Here is a 22,711-nt window from a genome sequence, read left to right on the forward strand (position 1 = left end):
CCAAGGCATAGGTCAACATGCTAGTTGTTACCTTTAAAGTCCTAAATTGTTAGAACCGAGGTGCCTGAAGGACTTTCCCCATATTTTCTGCCAAGCTCCTAGGGCAGTGGTTCCCAAACTGTAAGCTGTGGCTCCCTGGGAAGCCAAGGATATCAGCCATGGAATCTTTGCAAAAAACCTGCTGCTCTATAGAATATATAGGATTGTACTCCTAATGGGGAGCTGTGTCCAGTTGCCCAGTAGGTCATGGGAGCTGCCAGTTGAAAAAGTTTGGGAATCACTGCTCTCGGGCTGTCTGCTGGGGTCTTTCTGCATGACCTGTCGTTCTTGAAGGCACATTTGTCAGCAATGACACATGAAAGGACCTTTTCTGTGGTAGCACCCAATCTGTGGAACTCCCTGCTTTATGAGATCAGGCAAGCCCTGTCTGCCTTGGTCTTCTGTACTCTGCTGAAGATCTTGTTTCACAGGCTTTGAAACCCATGGGGAACAAAGTTGCCATCTTACCCAATGCTTTTGTTTGCTGTGGAGTTTCGTATTTAATTTGGATTGTTTCATATTTGATTTTATTGTTATGTTTTAAACACTGTTAGCCACCCTGAATGTCCTGTAAGGAGCATAGAAAGGTAAGAAATAAGTACATTAAAAAAAATAAATCAGTTAATTCCAACTAACTGAAGTCCCATTTCTTTCAAAGGGAGTTGATCACCACTAACTATAGTAGGATTGGGCTGAACGGATTTCAAGGGTGCTTAATCCTGTGAAGGGCAGAGTCCTTATAGCCTGATCCTAAGCAAGCTTATTCAGAAGAAAGTCTCGCTGAGTTCTTAAGGGAGACCTTGCAGTGCGTTTCCAGCCATAGTGGAATTGTGTCCTTAGCTGCCACCAGATAACCAATCGGCACTTTCTAGAAATGCAATGAATCATAAGCCATGTGGAGAAGTACTTGGATCCAGACCAATTTGCTCTCATCAGTTTTAAAATTCCATCACTTCAGTTTCACTGGGTTGCAGACCTGGCTGCCAGCAACTCTTAACTTTTCACATAACACAATGAGTACATGATACAACAAAGCAGCCCTAACTGATAACAACAGAGCACACTTGACAATGTGATGTTGTGGCCCAGATTGAAAACAGAAAGAAAAGATTACTGTATATATATATATTTTTAAGTCTTTGGGCTGTTGAGAGTACATACAAACGTCACAGGGGAAAATGTTAGTAAATCTGTGGTAGGCTGTGAGGCCTGATGATCACATTACAAAGGGCAGGAAGCAGCAAACTGGACAAATGGAAGAATTTAGGAGGAAAAAATGGTTCTAATGATACACAGTCTGTTTAATAATCTCTCCGTGAACCATAAAAATAATAAAAGCCGGGGCCATTTCGAACATAATCTCTATCAGCAAGATGCCAGCGCTTTTCCAGATTTCCTAACGGGTCCCTGCTAATTCCATGCCAAAACTAGCAGTGGATTTCTTCCTTTTAATCTCCCCTAATGCCTTATTCGATTATTGTCACTGCTGTCCGACCGAGCACTGTCCCTTCAAACTGTAATTCCACCACTGAAGCACTCAGATGAGGCTGGACGGCGGCGGGGGAATCTCCCAGCCCGCACACACCCCCAGACCCAAGGAGGAGAGGAGCCCTCGAAGGGGGGGCTGGGAGGGAGCAGCCGGAGGCCATCTGTCCACCCCCAGAGCCTCACGCCAACGGGTTGACTGCTACTCCTCCAAGTAAGGAGGGAGCAGAAGGGGAGGACCAGAGCCAGCCTGCCAGCCAGCCGGACAATGGGCTCTGGGAGTCGCTCCAGTTGACCAGGTTGGCCCCAGGGCCTGGGGGAGCCCGCAGGCATGGCTTGGTGGCTCTCCTGGCTGTGCCTCATCGCCTGGTAAGTAGGACTCCAGCTCAGTCCGACGTTTGGGCGGGTGGGGAGGCTGCCTGCCCGGCTGGGGCGCCTTGATCAAAAGTGGAGAGGTGGGGGGGGGGAGGAACCGCATGGATGGCCGGGACTGGGAGCTGTCCGCTTGTCCTCCTTTCCAGCCTGGAGCAGGCGCTGGCGACAGAGCCCCCCGCCGACGAGGGCGACCTCTACGCGGAGAACATCTCCCGGATCCTCGACAAGCTCTTGGACGGCTATGACAACAGGCTGCGGCCGGGCTTCGGAGGCAGAGGCAGACCAGGTGCCCGTCCTTTCGCGCGTGCCCCCCCCCCGCCAGCAGGCGACCCTTCCCCTTCTTCTCCCCCCACACGCCTCCGCCTGAAGCTGGGGTCCCAAACCGCCCTTGGGGCGCGCCTAGGCGCACCGCCTGGGGAGCCAGCCCCCGGGAACGTGGCGGGACTCCCTCCCGCGTATCTGCAGGTGGGAGAGCGGAGCCGCGGGTGGGCGCAAGCGGGGAGCGCTGCCCGCCACGGCTCGCTAGGCTCCCCCAGGCTGCCCGCCCTGGCGCTGGAGCCGGGGGCGCGTGCTGGCCAAGGACGCGCGAACCAGTGTTTGCAGCGCGGCGCACGTGGGCAGGCTCTGCTTGACCTGCAGGCGCTTCAGCCTCTTCCTCCGTCTAACTTTCCTCCGCTGCTTCCCAGGAGCCGTGACGGAAGTCAAGACCGACATCTACGTGACCAGCTTCGGCCCGGTGTCGGACGTGGAAATGGTGAGGCTCTCTCCTCCCACCCCTTCAGCCTGCCACGTGCAGTGGCCGGCTGGGAGCCGAGCCTGGGCGCGCCTGCCCAGAAGTGAGTTCAGGGGGCTTCTCTCCTCCCAGGAAAGTGTGGCGGGCTCGCAGCCTGTGGCCCTCCCCCTCCCCCGAGGGGAGCCCGGCCTGCCCCTGTTTTCCAGGATTCATTAGGGCGGCATCTGACTGAGTGGACTGTCATTAGAGCAGATTACGCGCCTTAATCTCCTGGACAATCTCTGTCCTGCAGGGAGCAGGCCCTGCAGTTCCCGTTGGGAGTGCACGCAGAGGCCTGGCTGGTCTCGTCGGGGATTGTGTATTTGTGAGAGAGAATGTGAGTGTGTGTGTGTGAGAGAGAGAGAATGTGAGTGTGTGTAAGAGAGAAAGAGTATGTGCATGTGAAAGAGCGAGAGTGTGTGTGAGAGAAAGTGTTTGTGTGAGAGAGAAATAAAGGTTGTATGAGAGTGTGTGAGAGAGAGAGAATGTGTGTGAGAGTGAGAGAGAGAGAAACTCTGAGAAAGTTTGTGCGTGAAAGAGAGAGAGCACAAGTGTGTGAGAGAGAATAGCTCATATCCAAATTCAGTATTTCTAGCAAAATGGTTTGGAATGGGGGGAGGAGAGAGAGAAAGAGAGAGAGAGGTTTCTGCATGGAAAGGCAGGTGTGTTGGTTAAGAAGGCATCAGCACTGCAGGCAGGCATTTGCCCCACAGTGCAGAGAATGACCTCAGAGCCTGGAGTTGGGGAAGTAAACTTGGCCAAATGCACCATCAGGCCAAGCAGGGAGTGTTTCCTCTGTTCAGTGAAAAAGCAGATGGCAACAGGCAGCCGCTTATGGAAGAAGGCTGTGAGTCACTGGCATGTTGTGTATGTTTTAATAGACAGTGTAAACTCCACTCCTCACTCCTGGTATCATTAAGACCACTTTCATTTGGCATGTGAGGCGTCTTTTTCTTTTTCTTTTATTGCTTTAGCATCACTTATCAACAGCCTTAAGGCTGCATTAGTACATCATACTTGCAAAATCAAGTTTCTGCCAAAATCAGTGTTTTTGCCCAGCCCACAGGTATACACATTTAGTCCCTGTTACATATATGCAACTTTGGGCAGAAATTAAGTAAAGTCAGGATGGTGGAATGAGGTATTTCAAATCTACGTCGTGGTAGTGGTCCAGTTTCTTAGCCCATCCACATCAGTTTCGCATCAGCCATGCTACCTACAAAGGATGTTTAAAAGTTCTTCCAATATGCACAGTGAGATGCTCAGAAAAGAAATGTGAAATGTGATCTGAAATGTGGTGTGGAGTTTCACAAACTTGGATGGATTCAGTTCTTGTTTGTTTTTAATTGGAATGCATAATGCCATAAAGGTTAGTCAGGTGTTTAGAGGATGGAGGTTAAAAAATAGGGTAACCACTGAAATAAAGTTCTTTGTAGTTAATGTATTGATTTAGGACACAATCCTAACCAGGTCTATTCAGAAGTAAGTCCTATTTTGTTCAATGGGGAAAGTGTGGTTAGAATTGCAGCCTTAAGAGTTGCATCCTTCTTTCTCCAAGACAAAGTAACAGTATCAATTAGGAATGATTTCTGGGTAAGACTTAATTGAAAAACAAGTGAGAACTAGGATTGGCTGCTGTGCAGCTCTTGCTCATTTAAACAGAACTGACTTAAGACAAGATCTTGGTGGGCAAACAGCCTTGGGAGTCCTTAAAGGACCAAAAAGTGGGATATAAACTACAGAATAATAACAACGAAAATAAAACCAATATAAGAGACACCATAGACTCCCAGTTTATAGCAAGGCAGTGTTTCTCAAACTGTGTGTCAGGACCCATTTAGGTGGGTTGTGGACCAATTTCAGGTGGGTTCCCATTCATTTCAATATTTTATTTTTAATATATTAGTCTTGATGGTAAGTGACTGCATTTCAGGAAATGTTACAGATCTGTATGTTTAACAGGCTACTATGAAGATGCTTTTAACAATGATAGTCAATGGGACTTACTCCTGGGTAAGTGTGGGTAGGAATGCAGCCTTGGATTGTTAAAAATTTTCGTGCTTGATGATGTCACTTCTGATCATGACATCACTTCCGGTGGGTCCTGACAGATTCTCATTCTAAAAAGTGGGTCCTGGTGCTAAACAAGTGAGAACCACTGTGGTAAGACAAAGGACGCAGAGAGGGAAGAAAGGGGAAGATACTTCTGCCAGTCCCCTCCTTGCTTCGAGTCAAACCTCCAGAATCTCCCTCTTTCCTCATACATAAAGATTCAAAAATGAATCTTTAAATATCCATTCCCATCTACTACTTTGACTTTCACTCTGGGAAAGCTTTTACTGTACCACAGTCCCATTAAATCCAGACTTCTCCTAAAAATATCGTTTACCCTAAATCAATACAGCATATATCTCTTAAGAGATTAGTGTTAGAAATTTCATTCTGTTTTATGAATAAAACAGGATCTCCCTATTTTACTGATAGCAAATTTACTGATAGTTCACTGATTAATTTGGGAACTATTCATCATGAAATGATGAAGGAAATGGAATATGGATTTTTCACCCCCCCCCCCCCTTCAGAGGCTGTCTCCTTTTTAGGAACTACTTAGGCCGCAATCCTAACCTACTTTCCAGCATTGACTTAAAGACAATGCAACTCTGAGGTACACTGGTGTAACTAGAGGGGGAGCGGCGCATTAAGTTTTGCAGGGAGTCTCCCTGCAGTGTGCAGGAAGCTCCTCCCCCTTCCTTGGGAGCCATGTGGGGGGGGAATGGAGGCGAATGGCTCCGAAGGGGAGGAGCTGCTTGCATGCTGCAGGGAGGCTCCCTGCAAAACTTAGTGCGCCGATCCCCCTCTAGCTATGCCAGTGCTGAGGTAAGGGAACAAACATTGCCTTACCTTGAGGAGGCCTCCATGACTGCTCCCCAACTGCAGTATACAGCACCTGCCCCACTGTCACAGCTATGCCAGTGCTGGAAAGTTGGTTAGGATTGCTCCCTTAGTGTTGTTAATCCTACTATCCTTAAGTAGCAAAGGAAATATGGTTAATATGTCTGTATGAAGTCCCTTCACCAAGTAACCATATATACTGTTACTAATGACTGTTGAGTCCTGATCTTCAATTGGTTTGTCTTTTTACAGGAATATACCATGGATGTTTTCTTTCGGCAAACATGGATTGATGAGAGATTGAAATTTGGTGGGCCTACTGAAATTCTGAGACTGAACAATTTAATGGTCAGTAAAATCTGGACTCCAGACACCTTTTTTAGAAATGGAAAGAAGTCCATCGCTCATAATATGACAACTCCTAACAAACTTTTCAGGATAATGCAGAATGGCACTATTCTCTATACAATGAAGTAAGGACTTGTGCTTGTTTTTCTTCATACATTTTGTTTGTCTTCTGGGGATGATATGGCTTATCTGAAATTTGCTTTCCTCCTTTTTTAGACTGACCATTAATGCTGATTGTCCAATGCGTCTGGTAAACTTCCCCATGGATGGGCATGCTTGTCCCCTGAAGTTTGGGAGCTGTAAGTCTGCAAAACTGGTTCATACCTTTAAGTAAACTATGCTAAACCTGAGTCAGTAGAATCTAGGACTTTGTGATTCACTGTCAGTTGAAGTAGTGTCATATCAAAATCTTTTCTAATACAAGTACTTCCTTAAAACAGGCCCTTAAGGAAAGAATGTGCCACATTATGGTCTTCTAGCCTGGATAAGTAGGATGGCTGAACAAGCAGTGCATTCTGAGGGAGATCTTGAACCAGGATTGACATTGTGTTCTATTGTTTTTGCAGAAGAAAGGCAGCTGGTCTCTTGTAATCTTCCTTGCAGTATGGAAAAAAAAATATTTGGTGTTTGCTGTTGTAAGGGGCTCATTTTTAAAAATAGCATATTGTGAATATAGACCACAGCTAGCCAATGTAATGAAAAATCTCTGTCTTCCTGCAATGACAGTAGTGTGGTTACTACGTAGTCATAATGGCTATACTGTATAATTCTTCTGAGTTCAGGGGCAGTATGCCTCTAAGTACCAGCTGCCTGGGGAGAAGCATGCCTTTCTCTTGCTTGTGGGCTTCCAAGAAGCAACTGGTGAGCCACTGGGAGAAACAGGATACTGGACTAAGTGAACTTTTGGCCTGATCTAGCAGGGCTTTTCTTATGACACCTCTTTCCCTCAAATATTTATACCAAAGCAGAAAGACAGATTATGTTTGGGAGTCCTGGCAATCTATTAGAACCATATGGAACAAATGCAATAGCTGAGAAACAGATGAATAAAGTCAAAGGTACATGACTGAGTAAGCTGTCTGGAAGAATAATATTAGTAAAGACCATTACTTGTTGGAAGAGCACTAATTAGAGTACACAACACTAAACTGGACGTGTTTTCAAACTAGAATGTCTCATATGCAGCTCCCGCATATTCGTATGCATAGGATATTTCTGCATAAACATACTCGTATGCATAGGATGCTTCTGGCTTATGCCTTCTATAAGAAATCCAATCTCTTGTCAGCTCTTCGTAAGTCTGTGAGGGCACATTTATTAAACCCCAATATGTGCATTTGGCTCCATTACTTTGGAGAAAAGTAGTCAGAAGTGAAAGAACAAACATGATCATGGCTAAAACAGATTTTTTTAAATTAAATAAAACTTATAAATACATTGGAAAAATTAAGCAGGGGACAACTCTTTTTCTGGTGGTTTGGTGAGAACTTTTTCTAGTTCTCAGCCTAGAGGTAAATAATGCTGAGTGTTGGGGCAAAGAAATGCCCCTTGTTTGCAGCCTCCCACCTTTAGGCATATGGAAAAGGAATCCAGGATAGAGATTCAAAAAATACAGCATAACCCCCAAAGAAAGATTTTTTTTTTTCAAAACTGTCTATGGAGGAAGAAGAATTACTGCTAAATAAGTCTTCAAATAAAAACTAAAATAATTCCTGAAAACTTGGCCTGGTTCAGACTACCAGCTAAACCAAAACTTTCAGATGATTGCAAATTAGCCATGACGCTCTTGCATGATAGGAGAGGAAGCTGAACACTTTCTACATGCTCTGCCTTTGATGCATCCTCAGCATCACCTGGCAGGACAAAGTCCCAAACAACACAGTCCTGGAATGAACTGGAATTCCTAGCATGTACACACTAATGAAACAGAGATGCCTGCGCTGCCTTGGTCATGTCGTGAGAATGGATGATGGCCAGATCCCAAAGAATCTCTGAGGAGAACTAGTGCACGGAAAGCGCCGCACAGGCAGACCACAGGCAGACCACAGCTGCGATCTGCAAGAGGGATCTGAAGGTCTTAGGAATGGACCTCAATAGATGGGAAACCTTGACTTCTGAGTGTCTTGCTTGGAGGCAGGCTGTGCAGCATGGCCTTTCCCAGTTTGAAGAGACACTTGCCCAACAGACTGAGGTAAAGAGGCAAAGAAGGAAGGCCTGCAGCCATGTAGACAGACCAGGGACAGACTACATTTGCTCTCAGTGTGGAAGGGATTGTCACTCCCGAGTTGGCCTTTTCAGCCACACTAGATGCTGTTCCAGAACCACCATTCAGAGCACGACACCATAGTCTTTCGAAACTGAAGGATGCCAACATGACCCTCCTTCGGCTTATGCAATCTTTCTCCTTTCTTTTCTTCCTTTGTACTTGCAAGGATTAGTGAAAACTTCTACTTGCACCTTTTGACTAATTCTCTATTTCCTTTTACCTTTGAATTTGGAGAATTGTGGTTGATTCCAGTTCTAGTTAAAAATAAACAAGGATCAAAGTGTAGGTTTGATATATGGTAGTAACCTAACTAGCACTAAGATAAGGATCAAGCCACTCATTATTTGTAAAGTGTGCTTTGACTATGCTTTTCCTGCTTTGTTTATTAAATAATGCACCTGAAAGAGCAGTGGGTGGTAATGATGAGGCTGGATATGTTGCCCCTACTATGGTTTTCTGTTGTCCCCCCCCCCCCCACTGTGCAGTTAGTGAAAAAAAACAAAAACTTCAGCTAAAAGCCGATTGAAGCTTTTTCTCTCTTGTCGGTAGCATGTGGTGAGAATTTTGATACAAACTATGGTGGGGGCAAAGTAACAAAGTCCTGCTACTCCCTCCTGCAGTTTGCTACATTCCCCCCCCCATGTGCTGTTTAATGAACTAGCTTGGGGGGAAAAAGACACTAAATGTGTAGCTTGGTCATAAACCACAGTTCCCCAACTCTGTATATACCTCTGTAAATGGAATCTATGGTTTAGTAAAATGTGAAAGCAGGGGGAGGAAGGGGGGAGCATTCAAGCCCAATGTTTGCCATTTTTCATTCTCATAATGCTAAGTAAAGGTTTAGTTGACAATGGTTATGTTTGAGCCAGGCTATGATGTTCACATACTTAGGGCCCAATCCTGGGAGTCAGTAGAACTGGTGCTGGAGCTCAGTGCCAGCACTGGGTGTTGCAAACATGCCATAAAGCACATCTGTGGCACCCGGGGAGGAGGGGCTGCTGGTGCTGGACCACTGTCAGTTGATGCTGGGCCTCAGTTTCTGGGAGTAAGTCACACTGCCAGGCAGCAGTATGGGTTTTTGGGGCTGAGGGAATGCACTGGGGCGGAGTAAAAGCAGGGTAGGGGAGTGCCCAGCCCAGGAGGGGACTGCAAAGCCCAATACGGAGGTTCTCCAGTCTGCGCCAGCAAAATTGCTGATGCAGACTTGAGTAGCCCCATTGCAGGGCCTGTGCCCTTACTTGGGGGAAGTGATGACTTGAGGGTTAGGAAGAAACCTTTCCCTTTAAGGGAATTTGGTTTGATATGGAATAAGGGGCAGCTGGGTTGTATTCCTTTAGCCTGAATAGGCTATAAAAGGCTCCTCCAAACCCTGACCCAGAGACCAGATCCAGGGTTTAGGGAATGCCTTCCACTTTATGAGCAGAGCTTACTGTTCCGGTCCCGTGTGGGCTCGGCTGTGGAGATGCTCTGGGCAGTTGTCCTATTACACAGCCTTCTGGGACACTGGGTAACATACAATTATACAGAGCATCTTGGGGCCCAAATCAACTCAATAGATGAGCTGTATGGCGTCAGAACAGTAAGTTGCAGTCTGAACAGGGACTGCATTTTTGTTGCGCAACAGTCTATGGTTTTCTGTGAGTCAGTTGTGTGTCCTCTGCTCACTGTAATTAAGAATCTGTTCTTTGGAAGGAGTCTAGACTGAGAGGAATTCAGGTTGGGAGTAAGTAGGTTTTAAGTTATAGATGAAATCTTTCCCTGTTAAAACTCACATTGTTTGAGCAAAGCTTTCTGTTTGCATGAGTTGTGTTATTTAATAAAATTTGCTTCATTCATAAATTTTTTTAGTTCAGTCTCTGAATTGGAAAGAGTGTTCTGGGGACACCCTGGTTGCTAGTACATTAACTGATTTGTTGGTATATCTTGATAGGACCAGGGGAAGGGTGTTTGAAGGCCCAGTCGCTTTCACAGATGAATGTCCCCTGTCAGGCCTTTGGCATCCCAGGCCCTGAAATTGTTGTAAGCCAGGATATGGCAGGAGGGGCCTTGTTGTCCAGGCCTGGTATGAAATGCAAGAAAAGGAACTGCTGCACTGTATGTATTCTGATTAGCAATCAGCTGCACCTGTTGCAGGTGGGAGTCACGTGACTTGGGGAGAGATGTGTGCAGAGTCACGTAGGCTGTCGTGGAGTGGTGCAATGCACCACTGGACAGCCAATCAGAAAGGGTCACAAGACTGTCTTGTGATGATGAGGTTGCCCTGTTCTGATTGGCTGGTCCTGGTATATATGGGGGCAAGAACAGACACCAAGTGTGGGTTGCTGTGGTGGAGTTTCTGCATGTCGTGCTGCTGGTTTGTTCTGTGGCTTGGACTGCTTATTGTGACTGTGCTTCTCTGTATCCCTGACTTCTGGACCATATGACTGACTACTCTTCTGCCTGCTCCTTTACCAGTACATGCTTCTGCAACAAGCAAGCCTGTGTCTGCTTCTTTGGCTCTGTTTGGGATCGCCTGCTTCTTGTGCTGTCTCCCTATGCTCCTGTTCCACTCTACTATCGGGAAAGCAAGGGCTATCCTCGCCTGCTGTCCTGACATCCCCTTCCCCCAAGGTGACCTCTGACAGCTTCTGCAGGGCTGCAGGTTACAGAGGCTGCCATTTTGGCACTGGTGCACCCAGCAGCCCTGCCAGGGATAGGATTGGGCTGCCTGTGAGTAAACCACTTGAGAACACCCAGCTATCCTAGGGATAAATACTTGTTTGAATCGATAAACTTTGTTCTGGCATAAGGTCTTGTTCAGTTAGACAAATTCAAGGAGAGGAGTAGACATGCCCTCCCCCTATCTTTTCTAACTAAATTATATCCTGGAAGTCTGTTGCACAAGGAAGAGCTTGTGGTGAAGCTTGGCAATCCATCCTGTGTTAACCTAACTTGTACTGAGCTCCAGAATTACCAGTTAGGGATGCAAGGTGTCGTGTTTCAGGCCTCAAGCTTAAAATAGCTGTCTCATGGAATTTGCATTAGGATGTGAAAACAAGATTGTCTTGCATCTTGCTTCAGGGTTCCGTGCCCAAACTGAAGGGAAAATAAAGGAGCCTGCCTGGATTGAATTTTAGGTGTCACATCTCTCTAAGCAGTTGTTTGATGGGCAAAGTGAAGCTTCTAGCCTAGTGTACTAGAAATGGCCCATCCCTTTCTGCCTACTCAGAGGGGACATACCTGTTGGCATGGAAGGAGGGAGAATGCCTAAAGATGAGGTTAAAACATAACTGTACAACAGTGCAAAGGCTTGATGGTTCTGGTTTTACAAAGATTCATGACATGCCTTCCTTTCAGCCTCAGGTGTGCTGGCGATCATGAAGAAAACAGAAAAAGTAGTGGATTCTGAGTAAATGCATTATATTGGCCTCATCAAAAACCTTTAGCAGCATTGATCAAAGTGCAGACTAAGCTGCTTATTTTGACACTCAGATCTAAGGGTAATTAACATACAACAAATACATATTTGCTCTCTTTCCCTGATTCAGATGCCTATCCTAAAAGTGAGATTATTTACACATGGAAAAAAGGACCCCTATATTCAGTGGAAGTTCCACAAGAATCTTCCAGTCTTCTACAGTATGACCTTATAGGGCAAACAGTCTCTAGTGAAACAATTAAATCCAATACAGGTAAGACAGCAGATGCATGTGAAGTACTGACATTAAAAAATGCCAGTTGAAACAATTGTATTTAAAGTGTCTCTGACCTTATTTATTTACTTAACTAGTCTAAGGTGTAACTCTGTACAAATTTACCTGGGACTGAGGCCCCCTGAATTCAATGGAACTTTGAGTAAACATGCATAAGATTGCAGTATAAAATTGTTGTAAAAGTTCTGCTCACTTCCTCTCCAAGACTGAGAGACCATGTGGCACTGAAGTTATATGTTTCAGAGTTTGTGAACAGTGTCTGCTAGAGAACACAGTTCTTGTGGTTATGGGCAGTGTCCTACATATAGCTCATTGCCCCTTCCCAGTGATTAGGAACACTAGAATGAATTCTGCAAAGTAAGAAGAAATGCAAAATTGTGTAAAAGATGGCAAGATATATGAAATTCATTCAGGATCTGGAATACAGCTTTTCTTGACATACAGTTTTAATTTACTTAATATGGAGTACACCCAACCCTATTTGCTTGTGTGTATAAAACATTCCAAGATTATTTAATAACATGGACAAAGATAATTATGCTATACTTGTTTTTTAACAGGTGAATACGTAATAATGACTGTTTATTTCCACTTACAAAGGAAGATGGGCTACTTCATGATACAGATATATACTCCCTGCATCATGACAGTCATCCTTTCTCAGGTGTCTTTCTGGATTAATAAAGAATCAGTTCCAGCTAGAACGGTTTTTGGTATGATGTGTTATGATCTATTCCCCACACCATATGTTGTCATTCCATTTTTTCATCACTTTTCATTGCTTGTTTTGTCTTAGGTGAATATTCACTCCAAGTGATCTATTTCCATCTACAAAGGAAAATAGGTTACTATCTCATTCAGACATATATTCCATGCGTTATGACTGTCATCTTGTCTCAAGTTGTGTTTTGGATCAACAAAGAGTCTGTTCCAGCACGAACCGTAGCTGGTATTATTCTTTTTTTTTCCTCCCCCTCATGGTCCTCGTTCATTCACTAGATCCATTCTATTGCTGATGTAGTGTGTTTGAAACTAACAGGTTCTGAATTAAAGAGAGATGGATGGATGGATAAATTCATGTGTTGAGAATTTTTTTATTCATTAATGAAACACATAAATTGTTGGAGGAAATTAAAAATAGTTTCTTCTTTGGGGGGAAGCAGAGTAGCTTAAGCAGCAGACCCCCCCTTTTGGGTATCACCCCAAGGAACCTTCCTCACCTGGCTGACTGCTAATCAATAAAAAAGACAAAGAGGCAATGGCTTGTTAAAGTTGCAAAAAAAGTAATTTACTTACAGTTCCATTGAGTGTATATTTACAGCGTCTGATTCGGATCAGAGGTTCAGCTAACACTTAGAGATAGCAAGGCCCTAGAGCTGCCTCGCCCTGCATGCCTTGTGCTCAAGATGGCCTGGGCATCAGAGCCCTGGTGTGCGCCATCTTAACAGGTCGGTGGTCAGAGGACAAGAGGAAGTGCTCAGAGGAGAAGGGAAGGATAAAGGGTTAGGGCCACACCCCACAAGGATCAGAGAGAGAACAGGTAGAAAGGTCAGAGTCACTGGGCCATAGCTTGACCCCTTCTGGACAGCATCCTGCCCCCTCTGGACAGCAGACGGGGTTGCACCAACTCCAACATAAATGACTAATTTTGTGTATAGGAGGTATTCATCTGTATAGATATGAATGAGAGTGGGATGATGCCTATTGGGCCTGCTTTCCACATATTCATCTGAACCTTTGAGGCAAGTACCCAGGGATGGCCAAAGACCTCCTGATATCTGAGGTGGCATGCCAAATGCTGCCCCCCTTATCTCATGATGTTCCTGCCTCGTCCAACTCCCCAAAGTTCCACCTCAGCACTTGCCTCTCTTCCATATTTCCTCCTTCTCTCTTTCCCTGTCTTGGAAGGAGAAGTAGGACCAGTGGAGGTAAGTAGGCAAACATGCTTCCCCCCCCCCAATGAATCTGCTTCCTGAGGTGACATCTTCAGTTGGCCTTATGGAAGAGCCAGGACTATTGTCAGAGACAGAATCTTATTGAAGAGTGGAAATTGCTGTGAGGAAACATTCTTAGTTGTAAACGTTCTGGTTGTAAAGCTCTAATTCTGAGTAAGTAAGTGTCATTGAACTTCTCAGTGAACTTGCTTAGGATCTTACTGGTGCCCTAAGCATGTTTGCGTGGAAAGCCACACTAAAACTAACAGGTTTTACTTCCCAATAAACATGGTTTGAATCAAACTGTAAAGCAGATAACTGGTACGTGGCAATTGTATAAATGGAGGAATAGAATGGACACTCATGAAGTGTACAAAGGATATATATGGATCCCTAATGTCTCCCTTTTCATTCTTTTGCAGGGATTACAACTGTCCTAACTATGACCACGTTGAGCATCAGTGCCCGCCACTCTTTGCCCAAGGTGTCTTATGCTACTGCCATGGACTGGTTCATCGCTGTGTGCTTTGCCTTTGTCTTCTCTGCACTTATTGAGTTTGCAGCTGTCAACTACTTTACCAATCTTCAGACTCAGAGAGCAATGAGGAAGGCAGCCAGGGCAGCCGCACTAGCAGCCGCACTCTCCGCAGCGACTGTACCGGCGGAGGATGAGATAGTCTCGGTAATTGCTCACATTTTTTATAATAAGCATCATATAGGAAGAGACAGCCAAAGCAGTGAATGCCAAACAATTGAACAATATTTAAGTGATCGTAGTCTAGAAGAGATTATGTAACCAAGGCACATCAATTCAGCAGTCAAGTGAGTGGTTTCTGAAAGTGAAAGTGCAGGGATTTTAATGGTCTGCATCTACTTTATTTTTAGAATACAATTTTTCAGAATTCTGTGCTGGAAAATCTTGTAAGTTTCACAGGCATGTTCTTGAGGAATACCATCTATGTCCCACCCACACAGGCAATACAGGATACTGTTCCAGGTCATGTGCATTGGCCAGATATTCTTGGACTAGTTTGTAACTGGCATTCTGAAGTGGGTCATTAGGAGAAAAGGAGGGAATTGGACTTTACGTAAGCTTGGCTTCTTCACATCTTCTTGGCTGTGCTGGAGGAAGCCCAGCCAAAGACAGGGAATTTCTTTGAGGTGAAGATGCCTAACTCATATGACATATTGATGTACTTTATTTCAGAGAAGGAAAACATTTCAACACTGATTATTTCAACCGCTGTGTATCCCCCAATACAAAATATACAATACACAGAAGAAGGGCTTAGCAACTGTAGCAATGTGAAGGAATCTGCAACGCTAAGTCTTCCTCTCCCCCTCCTTCATTCAAAACACCTGTTGGTTCAGAGGCTCAGTATTCCAACTCCCTCCTTCCAACCTTTTCCCAAGAGGACCAGGGCAAAAGAGGTCAGGGATCCAGCACCTTCTAATATTCTGTCTTCTGTACCCATATTGCAGTGAAAGGCTTGACCACAAACAGAAGAGAAGCAGAGCCCAACCCACTGACGTACCTGGGGGGGCAAGCGGGGGAAATGCTCTAGGCACCGACTCTCCAGGGGTGCCTCAGAGCCCCGCCCCGCCAGGAGGAGCGCCCAGGAGCACTGCGGAGAGGCAGCTTGCTGCCTCTCCATCAGCGCCTGGGTGTCGACTGAGCCACCCCTTCCCTCTGCTCCCCCTTTATAAGAGGTTAACTTCTGAGTGTAGTTAACCTGCTGACATAAATAGCATTTTAAGGTATCTGGAGCTGGGCCCTGAAATAAAGGAATAGGGCAGTAGGGGCAATTAAAATAGAATAATGTTCAGTGCCCCATTCCAAGGAACATTATTGTCAGTCCTTCTGCATTGCATCAAACCTTATATATTGCACCCATGTGCTCTGTGTACATACTCTACAACTTACATTAGTTTAAATCAGTAGCTCTTTTCAGAAATTATTCAAACGTGTGAAGGAAAGGGAGCAAGGAACTGTGTGTAACCCTCCATGCATGTGGCATAAAGTCTAAAGAAACCCACACACATGCAGTTGAACATGGAAAACCTTTCTTGCAGGTGATCAGGCGCTCCTCCTGTTTGAACATCTCTCTCTCTTGATCATTCATTGCTCATTATATTCAAGTGATCTCAACTCACTCCATTCTTATCCTTTTTATTGTTATGCCCAATTAGTTTCCCTTTTACATCCCTTTCCTATTTTGTCCATTCATTCACTTCCTTCTTCTCACTGTTACAGATCATTCAGGTTCAAGAAATGTCAATTTGCATGGGCACCTAGTTTTCTTTAAGCCACTTTATCTTCTCCCAGTCCTTCTCCATTTGGGGTTGGTACCTTTCTTCCTGACCCTGTTTCTCTATATCAGGAGCCCCAAACACAGAAATTAATCAGGTGACACTTTTCTTATCCTGTGAATAGCTAGAATTTGTCAGGGTAGGTGATCTGAAACCTCATCAGGCTGTGGGGGGAGCTGTATTACAAACTGCTGTAGGTGGGGAGCATCTCCTTTCTTTCTGTCTAAAAAGTGTGCTGTCAGTGTGGAAGGTGAGAATATGGGTATGTAATCATATTGTTTTTACCACATTTGAACTCAGTTTGAACTCTGTGTAACATACTCGGCATAAAGATTACTTTTTTTGGTTGTGTTTCTCTGCCTTTAACAGGCAAGCAGGCAGGCAGGCAGAAATTCAATTGGTACTTTTCTCCCCATTATTGCATTTCTATACGTTGAAGACGTTGCATCTGTTGAATGTATATAGGTGTTTAAGGGACAGGAATTCTGCCAGCAAAGGATGGTAATTCTGATTTGCAGCTCAATACCCATGGTAGAAGGTGGGTTTTTGTTTTGTTTTTTGAGGGAAGGGGTGTTACTGCATCTTTCCGTAATAGGGACAAAATCAGCAGATAAAACTATCACCAAAACAGGAATGGATTCAGGTATTGAATTTCTGCTGGTTATGCTAACATTGAAGGCACAGCCCTGACAGAAAGGAGTTTGCAACCCTATAAGTACTCACAATCAGAGTTGTAACAGAGAGGTCAAGGGACAAGGTCTTACCAGCCTGTTATTCCCTTATGGTTGTTATGAAACTTCTTTCCCACACTGAGATTATGAATACAGATTCAGGGACAAGGACAATGACTCTTTGTTCTGCCAAATTCCCAGTCCAAGCTCTGCCTGGAGAATTATGCCCACTTTTAGCTAATTAGTTCCCCTTCTTTCCTCAAAAATGACCCTGGTTCTGCCCTGCAGTACTGCTGGACCCCACCACCAGGGTAGCTCGCCTGTTCCACCTGCTGAGGTCCTCCTTCCTGCCAGTAGCCTCCCACCACTACCGCAGCCCCTTGGTCCTCAGCAGGTCTTGGGCACAGGAGCCAATCACCAGTCTTAGTGTCTCCAGTAGTTTCTGCTCCAGCAGCTTCTAAAGTCCATTCACACATCAGTCCCTTAGTAGTTCCAGCAGTCCATTAATCCAGTCTCCAGCTTTTCTCCTTCTGCTACCCACACCAAACTCTCCCTTCATCAGATGCTTTTATGCCTGAGGGCCCTATTGCCTTCAAGTGGCTGCAGCTGTGCAGCACACTCTGCTGGATGCCCAGGCCTTACCCTTAAAGGGGCCACTGCTGACACCACATCTACCTCCTTGCCAGATCTTCCGCAATTCCAATACACTCTTCCAGCCACGCTCATTAACCTACAGTAAAAAGAAGTAGTCTTGAGTTAAAATGTTTAAGTCTTCTCCTAGAATGCACACTCAGGATCACTGAGTGCAAATTAAATACCCTTTAGCACCCTTAAATGGAAGCTTTGAAGAAAATAACATGATATATTCTCCAGTTATGCTTCATGAATGATCAGTGGAATGATTCCATGGTAGAGGGAGTCAGGAACACTTGGAATGGGACATTCCTTAGCATGTACATCCCCCCCGCCTGCTCCAATCTTTATCCATTTCTATGTACATTCCTGCTGCTATTCCTGTTGTGCACAAATTATTTTCTGTGCAGACTACTTAAATGTGGGTGGTTAGCCATGTGTTATGATCAAGTTGTGTATGTTTTACTGAAGTTCAGATTGTAATTTAGTCATACCTGCTAGATATGGCAAAGACAGATTCAGATTGCATCCCAAATTCTTGAAGTTGCCATCTCTTTTATGGACAGATGCTTAGTGGCTTTAATAGGAGCCCCTGAAAGGCACAGGCAGTTGAACATTTCCTCGTAACTAACTGCATCCCCATGCTGGAGGATTAAAAGCTTTACCTGAATGTCTGGACGTCTGAATGTCTGAATGTTTGCATGGCTGTGGAAGCACAGAGCATATATTCATTAAAAAATGATGGCAAAACATAACTCTGTATGCATTATAGCAACATAATTTGCACTTGCATGCCCTGTAGCCAAGCCTTGTGCCCTGGACATTGAACCACACTCTAGGTCAGTGGTTCCCAAGCTGTGAGCTGTGGCACCCCAAGGAGCCATGGAAACCAGCCAGGTGAGCTGCAGAATTCTCGCAGAAACCCACCACCCTATACAAAGTATAGGGTTGTAGCTCTAACAGGGAGCTGCAGCCAATGGTCCAGTACATCAAGGGAGCCACATGTTGAAAAAATTTGGGAACCACTGCTCTAGATCAATTTATACAGTAGTTCCCAATCTTTAGGAGCCTGTGAACCACTGAAGCAAAAATTGGAATCGTTGTGGATCAAATGAAATCCCCACCCCATTCCCCTGCACACAAAAAATACAATTAAATTTTTAATAATTAGAGAAGATTTATCAGAGATTTATTATTTATAGAGAAGATTTGTGGATTGCTGCTTTTGTTGCTGGCTGCAGCTGCAAGCGGTCTTCCTTGGAGAAGCATCTCCCAAGCAAGTACTCCTCCACGAACTACCAAAAAGAGTGGAGAATGGTCTGCCCACAGCTGCAGTCAACTCTTCAGCACTGGCTGTGGGCAGTCCATTCTTTATCCTCTCTGGTAATCTGTGGGGAGGTGTTTGCTCAATGAGACACTGGAAGTGATCAGAGTCTTTTTTTTCCAGAGACCTCACAGATCACTTCTCAGGGTCCCGTGGACCACTTGTGGTCCATGGACCATGGCTTGGGAATCAGTGATTTATAGAATCAGCAGAATCAGGTTAAAATGATTTTCTACCACTTCATGTCTAGAGCTGCTTATTTGAATGATACCAATGAAAAGTTCTCTGACCTGTATATAAAAAATAGCCCTTCAGAGAGAATGTTTGACTAAGCACTTCATCCTGTGCTATTTTCTATATACAGAGATTTTCCTCCCCATAGGTTTGTGCATTAAAACATGCCAATCTAATCCCTCCAAAGTCTTAAGTGGTACTGTCTAAAATAAGCTTTATTCTGCTATCCCAATGGGGCTTGCTTGTGCTAGTATCTGGAAGGGCTTAGTGACTGCAGAAAAGGAGTTGGCCTTTTGCTTATGAATATATTATGTTTTTAAAAACACAAACAAATATGGATTACTATGCTCAGAAAAGTAGCTGCTCAGTGGGAAAAATGTATTTTACAAAAACCATTAGCTGTCCTAAATTCACTATCCAATGACGGCATCATCTGGAATAATGACTGCTAGAGACGCTGGAGAACTTGTTCTGTCTAGCCCTGTGGCTAGTGGCAAATGCCATTGCAGTGCCTGCAGGCCTAAAACGGCAAGTTAATCTTAACACTTTTAGTTGAAACGTTTAAATTTATATAAACTTAAAAGGATAGGCACACGTAATATACTTGTTAATGTTCAGAAAATGCTATATTCCTTTTTGAAAATGCCATGACATTTGAGGAGAGCTTGGAAGACATGACTGAAATATCATTTGATTTGCTTGTATTGTGTTGCCTACTAGGTACACAGAGCTAAGCAAATTAATATTACAAAAGCAACATGATTCAGCCCCATGTGGGCAGGTTTGCTTGGCCATTCTAATGACTAAGGGTGGATACTTTGCATGTTCATCTGAGAGTAAGCTAAGAGGAATTTATGTCTGCATAAACATGCATAGGCTTGGATTTAACGTGCAATAAAAGTGTGCTTTTGCTGCACCAACATGAGGATCATGAGATCCTCAACTGAATAGATCACTGTGTTGGAATTAAAAATGCTTCAAACAGGCCAAATAAAGAAGTCAGTTTTAAAACTGTTAATATTTCAGAATCTTGTTGTACAAATTCTATACATGTTTACTGAGAAGTAAAGCCTCTCTGTGTTCAGTAGGGCTTACTTTGAGGTAAGTGCATATAGGATTGCAACCTTAAACTTCAAAGATACTTCCAATCTAAAGAGCAGTTCAAAAATTCAGTTTCTGAGAGTGAACTGAATTTTATGCATCCTGGGGCACAGAGGGAAATTGCTTGTTTGAAAGCATCCAAAGTGCAAATCATACCATGTCCCATATTAAAATGTTACATATCAGATGGTAACTTCTGAATTTGTTGTTCCGTTTTCATTCTGGGAGGTGCTTTTGAACATATTTGTATAAGAGGACAATACTGCTTCAGAAGGTGTGTGTGGTTTCTATTTTTTCCCCAGTTTATTAGAAGTGCTACAGAGTCTCATGGTTTTAAAATGTATTCATAAATGTATTACATAAACCATGGGCATTGATCCCTAAATCAATAAGCATAATGAATGAGGAACTTTGTCCTCCTGAGAAAGTCCATTAATTTCAGTAAATAGATGCAGCGGGCATCTCCATTGGAATGCACCCGTGAATAGTTTGTTTATTCATTTATTTAAAATATTTTCATCCAATTTTATTCTAAGCTCAAAGCAGTGTACAATGTAATAAAAACATAATTTAAAATAACAAAAATCAAATATAGAAAATACAGTCAGAGGCATCTCCAGTGTTTGTGTCACAGTGCTTGTTGTGTCACCCCCATGATGGACCTCCTCCATACCAGACCATGCAGAATAAATGATGGTATCATACACACAGCCTAAATGCAGTGCCATCACTAGGGTTGGTGTAACCCCCATTAACTTTATTTTAATATATAACTGTACAGATCATCCAAGAAATCAGTAACCAAAAAACCAGTGGTAAACTTGATGGCACATAACTGAATTGGAGTACAGGTCCAGCCTATTTATACACTGATTTTTTTATACACGGATTTGACTCAACACGAATGGCCCCTGCAAATGAGAAGGAACGTGCTGATCCCTGGAGAAGGGGAAAATGTATCCCTTTAAAATCAGTTTAAAAAACTGAACAGTCCTTTAACAGTAGCCTCCTTAATGAGAGAGAGAGGGGCAGCTAGCTGACAATCCATCAATCCTTCTCTCCCCAGTGGACCCCTCCCTTCCCCCTGAAAGAAAGGTGATCTCTTTGCATTGGTGAAGGGAGGGGCTGAGTGTAAGCTCTCAGCTCTTTGTAAGCTCTTGGAGGAGGACTGATTGATGGATTGTCTTGTTAATGACTTTGATCTTACATCACAAAGGTCCGCAAGGCTAATTTTAAATCACTGAGCAAAGAAACTTTGGTTTTTAAACTGATTTGCTATAGTGCGTTTTTAGCCATCCACGTGAGTGCTTGGAACGGAACCCACATGAATAATTAGTCTCATCCTGTACTAGTATTAGCTCTGATCCATGGAAATGGAGCTGACTCATACTTACACCTTACTGGTTCCCTGTTCACTTTTTCTTACATAATGACAGTTTGTTTTCCTTTTCTGGTTATTTGGCTTTAACTTTAGGTAGAATACAGATATTTTAGCTTGGTTCTTTTCATTGTATTCTGCTTTAAGTTACCAATTGAATGATATATAACAGTGGCATTCAGACCATGGGGTAGCTGAATTTCCAACAAGCCTTCCTGGTTGCACGTGGAGCTTCCTGTTCTGTGCGGTGCTTCTTATCTTGCAAGCTGATCTTGTCAGAAAGTAGCTCTGGACAGCTGATTCCACTAAGAAAGTGGGGTGTAGAGCCTGGTGGGGTGATGGGCTGTGGAAGTGGCTGTCTGGAGCAATTTTCTGATGAGATCGGCTTGCAAGAGAAGGAGCAGCTGTGTGAAATGGTAAGCACCACACACAATGGGGAAGGATTCGTCCAGATGCTGGATCCAGCCCACAAGCCAGGGTTTGGTGCCTGCTGATATACGTATAACATGATGGTATTATTTGAAAATACCAAGATTTACACAATTTTGGCCAGTAGTGGTGTCACCACCCCCCGAGGCTGTCACCCAATTCAGTCCGCACCTCCAAGTGATGTCACTGAATACAATACAGATATGCAAACAGACAAACACCAGTACCATAGGGACAGATAAAACACCTAATAGCAACAAGATAAAACCATAAAAGCAGCACTAGGTAATACAAAGTCAATAAACAATGACTAAAGAAAAGGGTAACCAGAAAGATCAGGCAGGGGAATAATTACTTTTTCAATATCCCTGGATTGTGACTCTGATTTTCAAAGCTACACAGGTCACCCAAGTACCAGTGATTTCAGAGAGACCCGTCCCACTACCAGTACAAAACATGGAGAACATAGCTCAGCCTTACAGGCTCTTGGCAGGTGAAAAGCTTTTCTGTACTTATTTAAAGATGTATTATCTTTTCATGTCATTGTGGTCTCACAAAAAGAATGTATGAAAATTTCCACAGCTGCTATGCAACCTCAAGCTTGTTTGGTTTGCTTTCCTGTTTTATATTTTCCTTAGGACCAAGTCAAACTTTCATCGTGTTTCAGTATTTGATTATTATTAAAGAGGAATGAGAAGCACACACTGATATTCTTTTTCTTAGTGAACTCAGAGCATTCAGGAAATTTTGATACAGAAATATTTGTACTCTTTAGGGCGCAATCCTAACCAACTTTCCAGCACTGGCATAGCTGTGATAGTGGGGCAT

The 22,711-nt window shown here is 44.0% G+C and overlaps 1 protein-coding gene across 1 annotated transcript in view; it reads left to right on the plus strand.

The window, feature by feature from the left end:
• The first annotated feature begins 2,088 nt into the window (after positions 1-2,088).
• Positions 2,089-22,711, plus strand: part of GABRA6 (gamma-aminobutyric acid type A receptor subunit alpha6) — a 38,430-nt gene continuing 17,807 nt past the window's right edge. Inside the window, exons 1-7 of the mRNA XM_066613501.1 lie at positions 2,089-2,170; positions 2,586-2,653; positions 5,816-6,036; positions 6,128-6,210; positions 11,705-11,848; positions 12,430-12,582; positions 14,226-14,485. Of these exons, the coding sequence (XP_066469598.1) occupies positions 2,651-2,653; positions 5,816-6,036; positions 6,128-6,210; positions 11,705-11,848; positions 12,430-12,582; positions 14,226-14,485 (864 nt within the window). The 5' untranslated portion in view covers positions 2,089-2,170; positions 2,586-2,650. The remainder of the gene's footprint in view (positions 2,171-2,585; positions 2,654-5,815; positions 6,037-6,127; positions 6,211-11,704; positions 11,849-12,429; positions 12,583-14,225; positions 14,486-22,711) is intronic.

Source organism: Tiliqua scincoides, chromosome 2, assembly GCF_035046505.1.
Source record: "Tiliqua scincoides isolate rTilSci1 chromosome 2, rTilSci1.hap2, whole genome shotgun sequence".
Lineage (NCBI taxonomy): Eukaryota > Metazoa > Chordata > Lepidosauria > Squamata > Scincidae > Tiliqua > Tiliqua scincoides.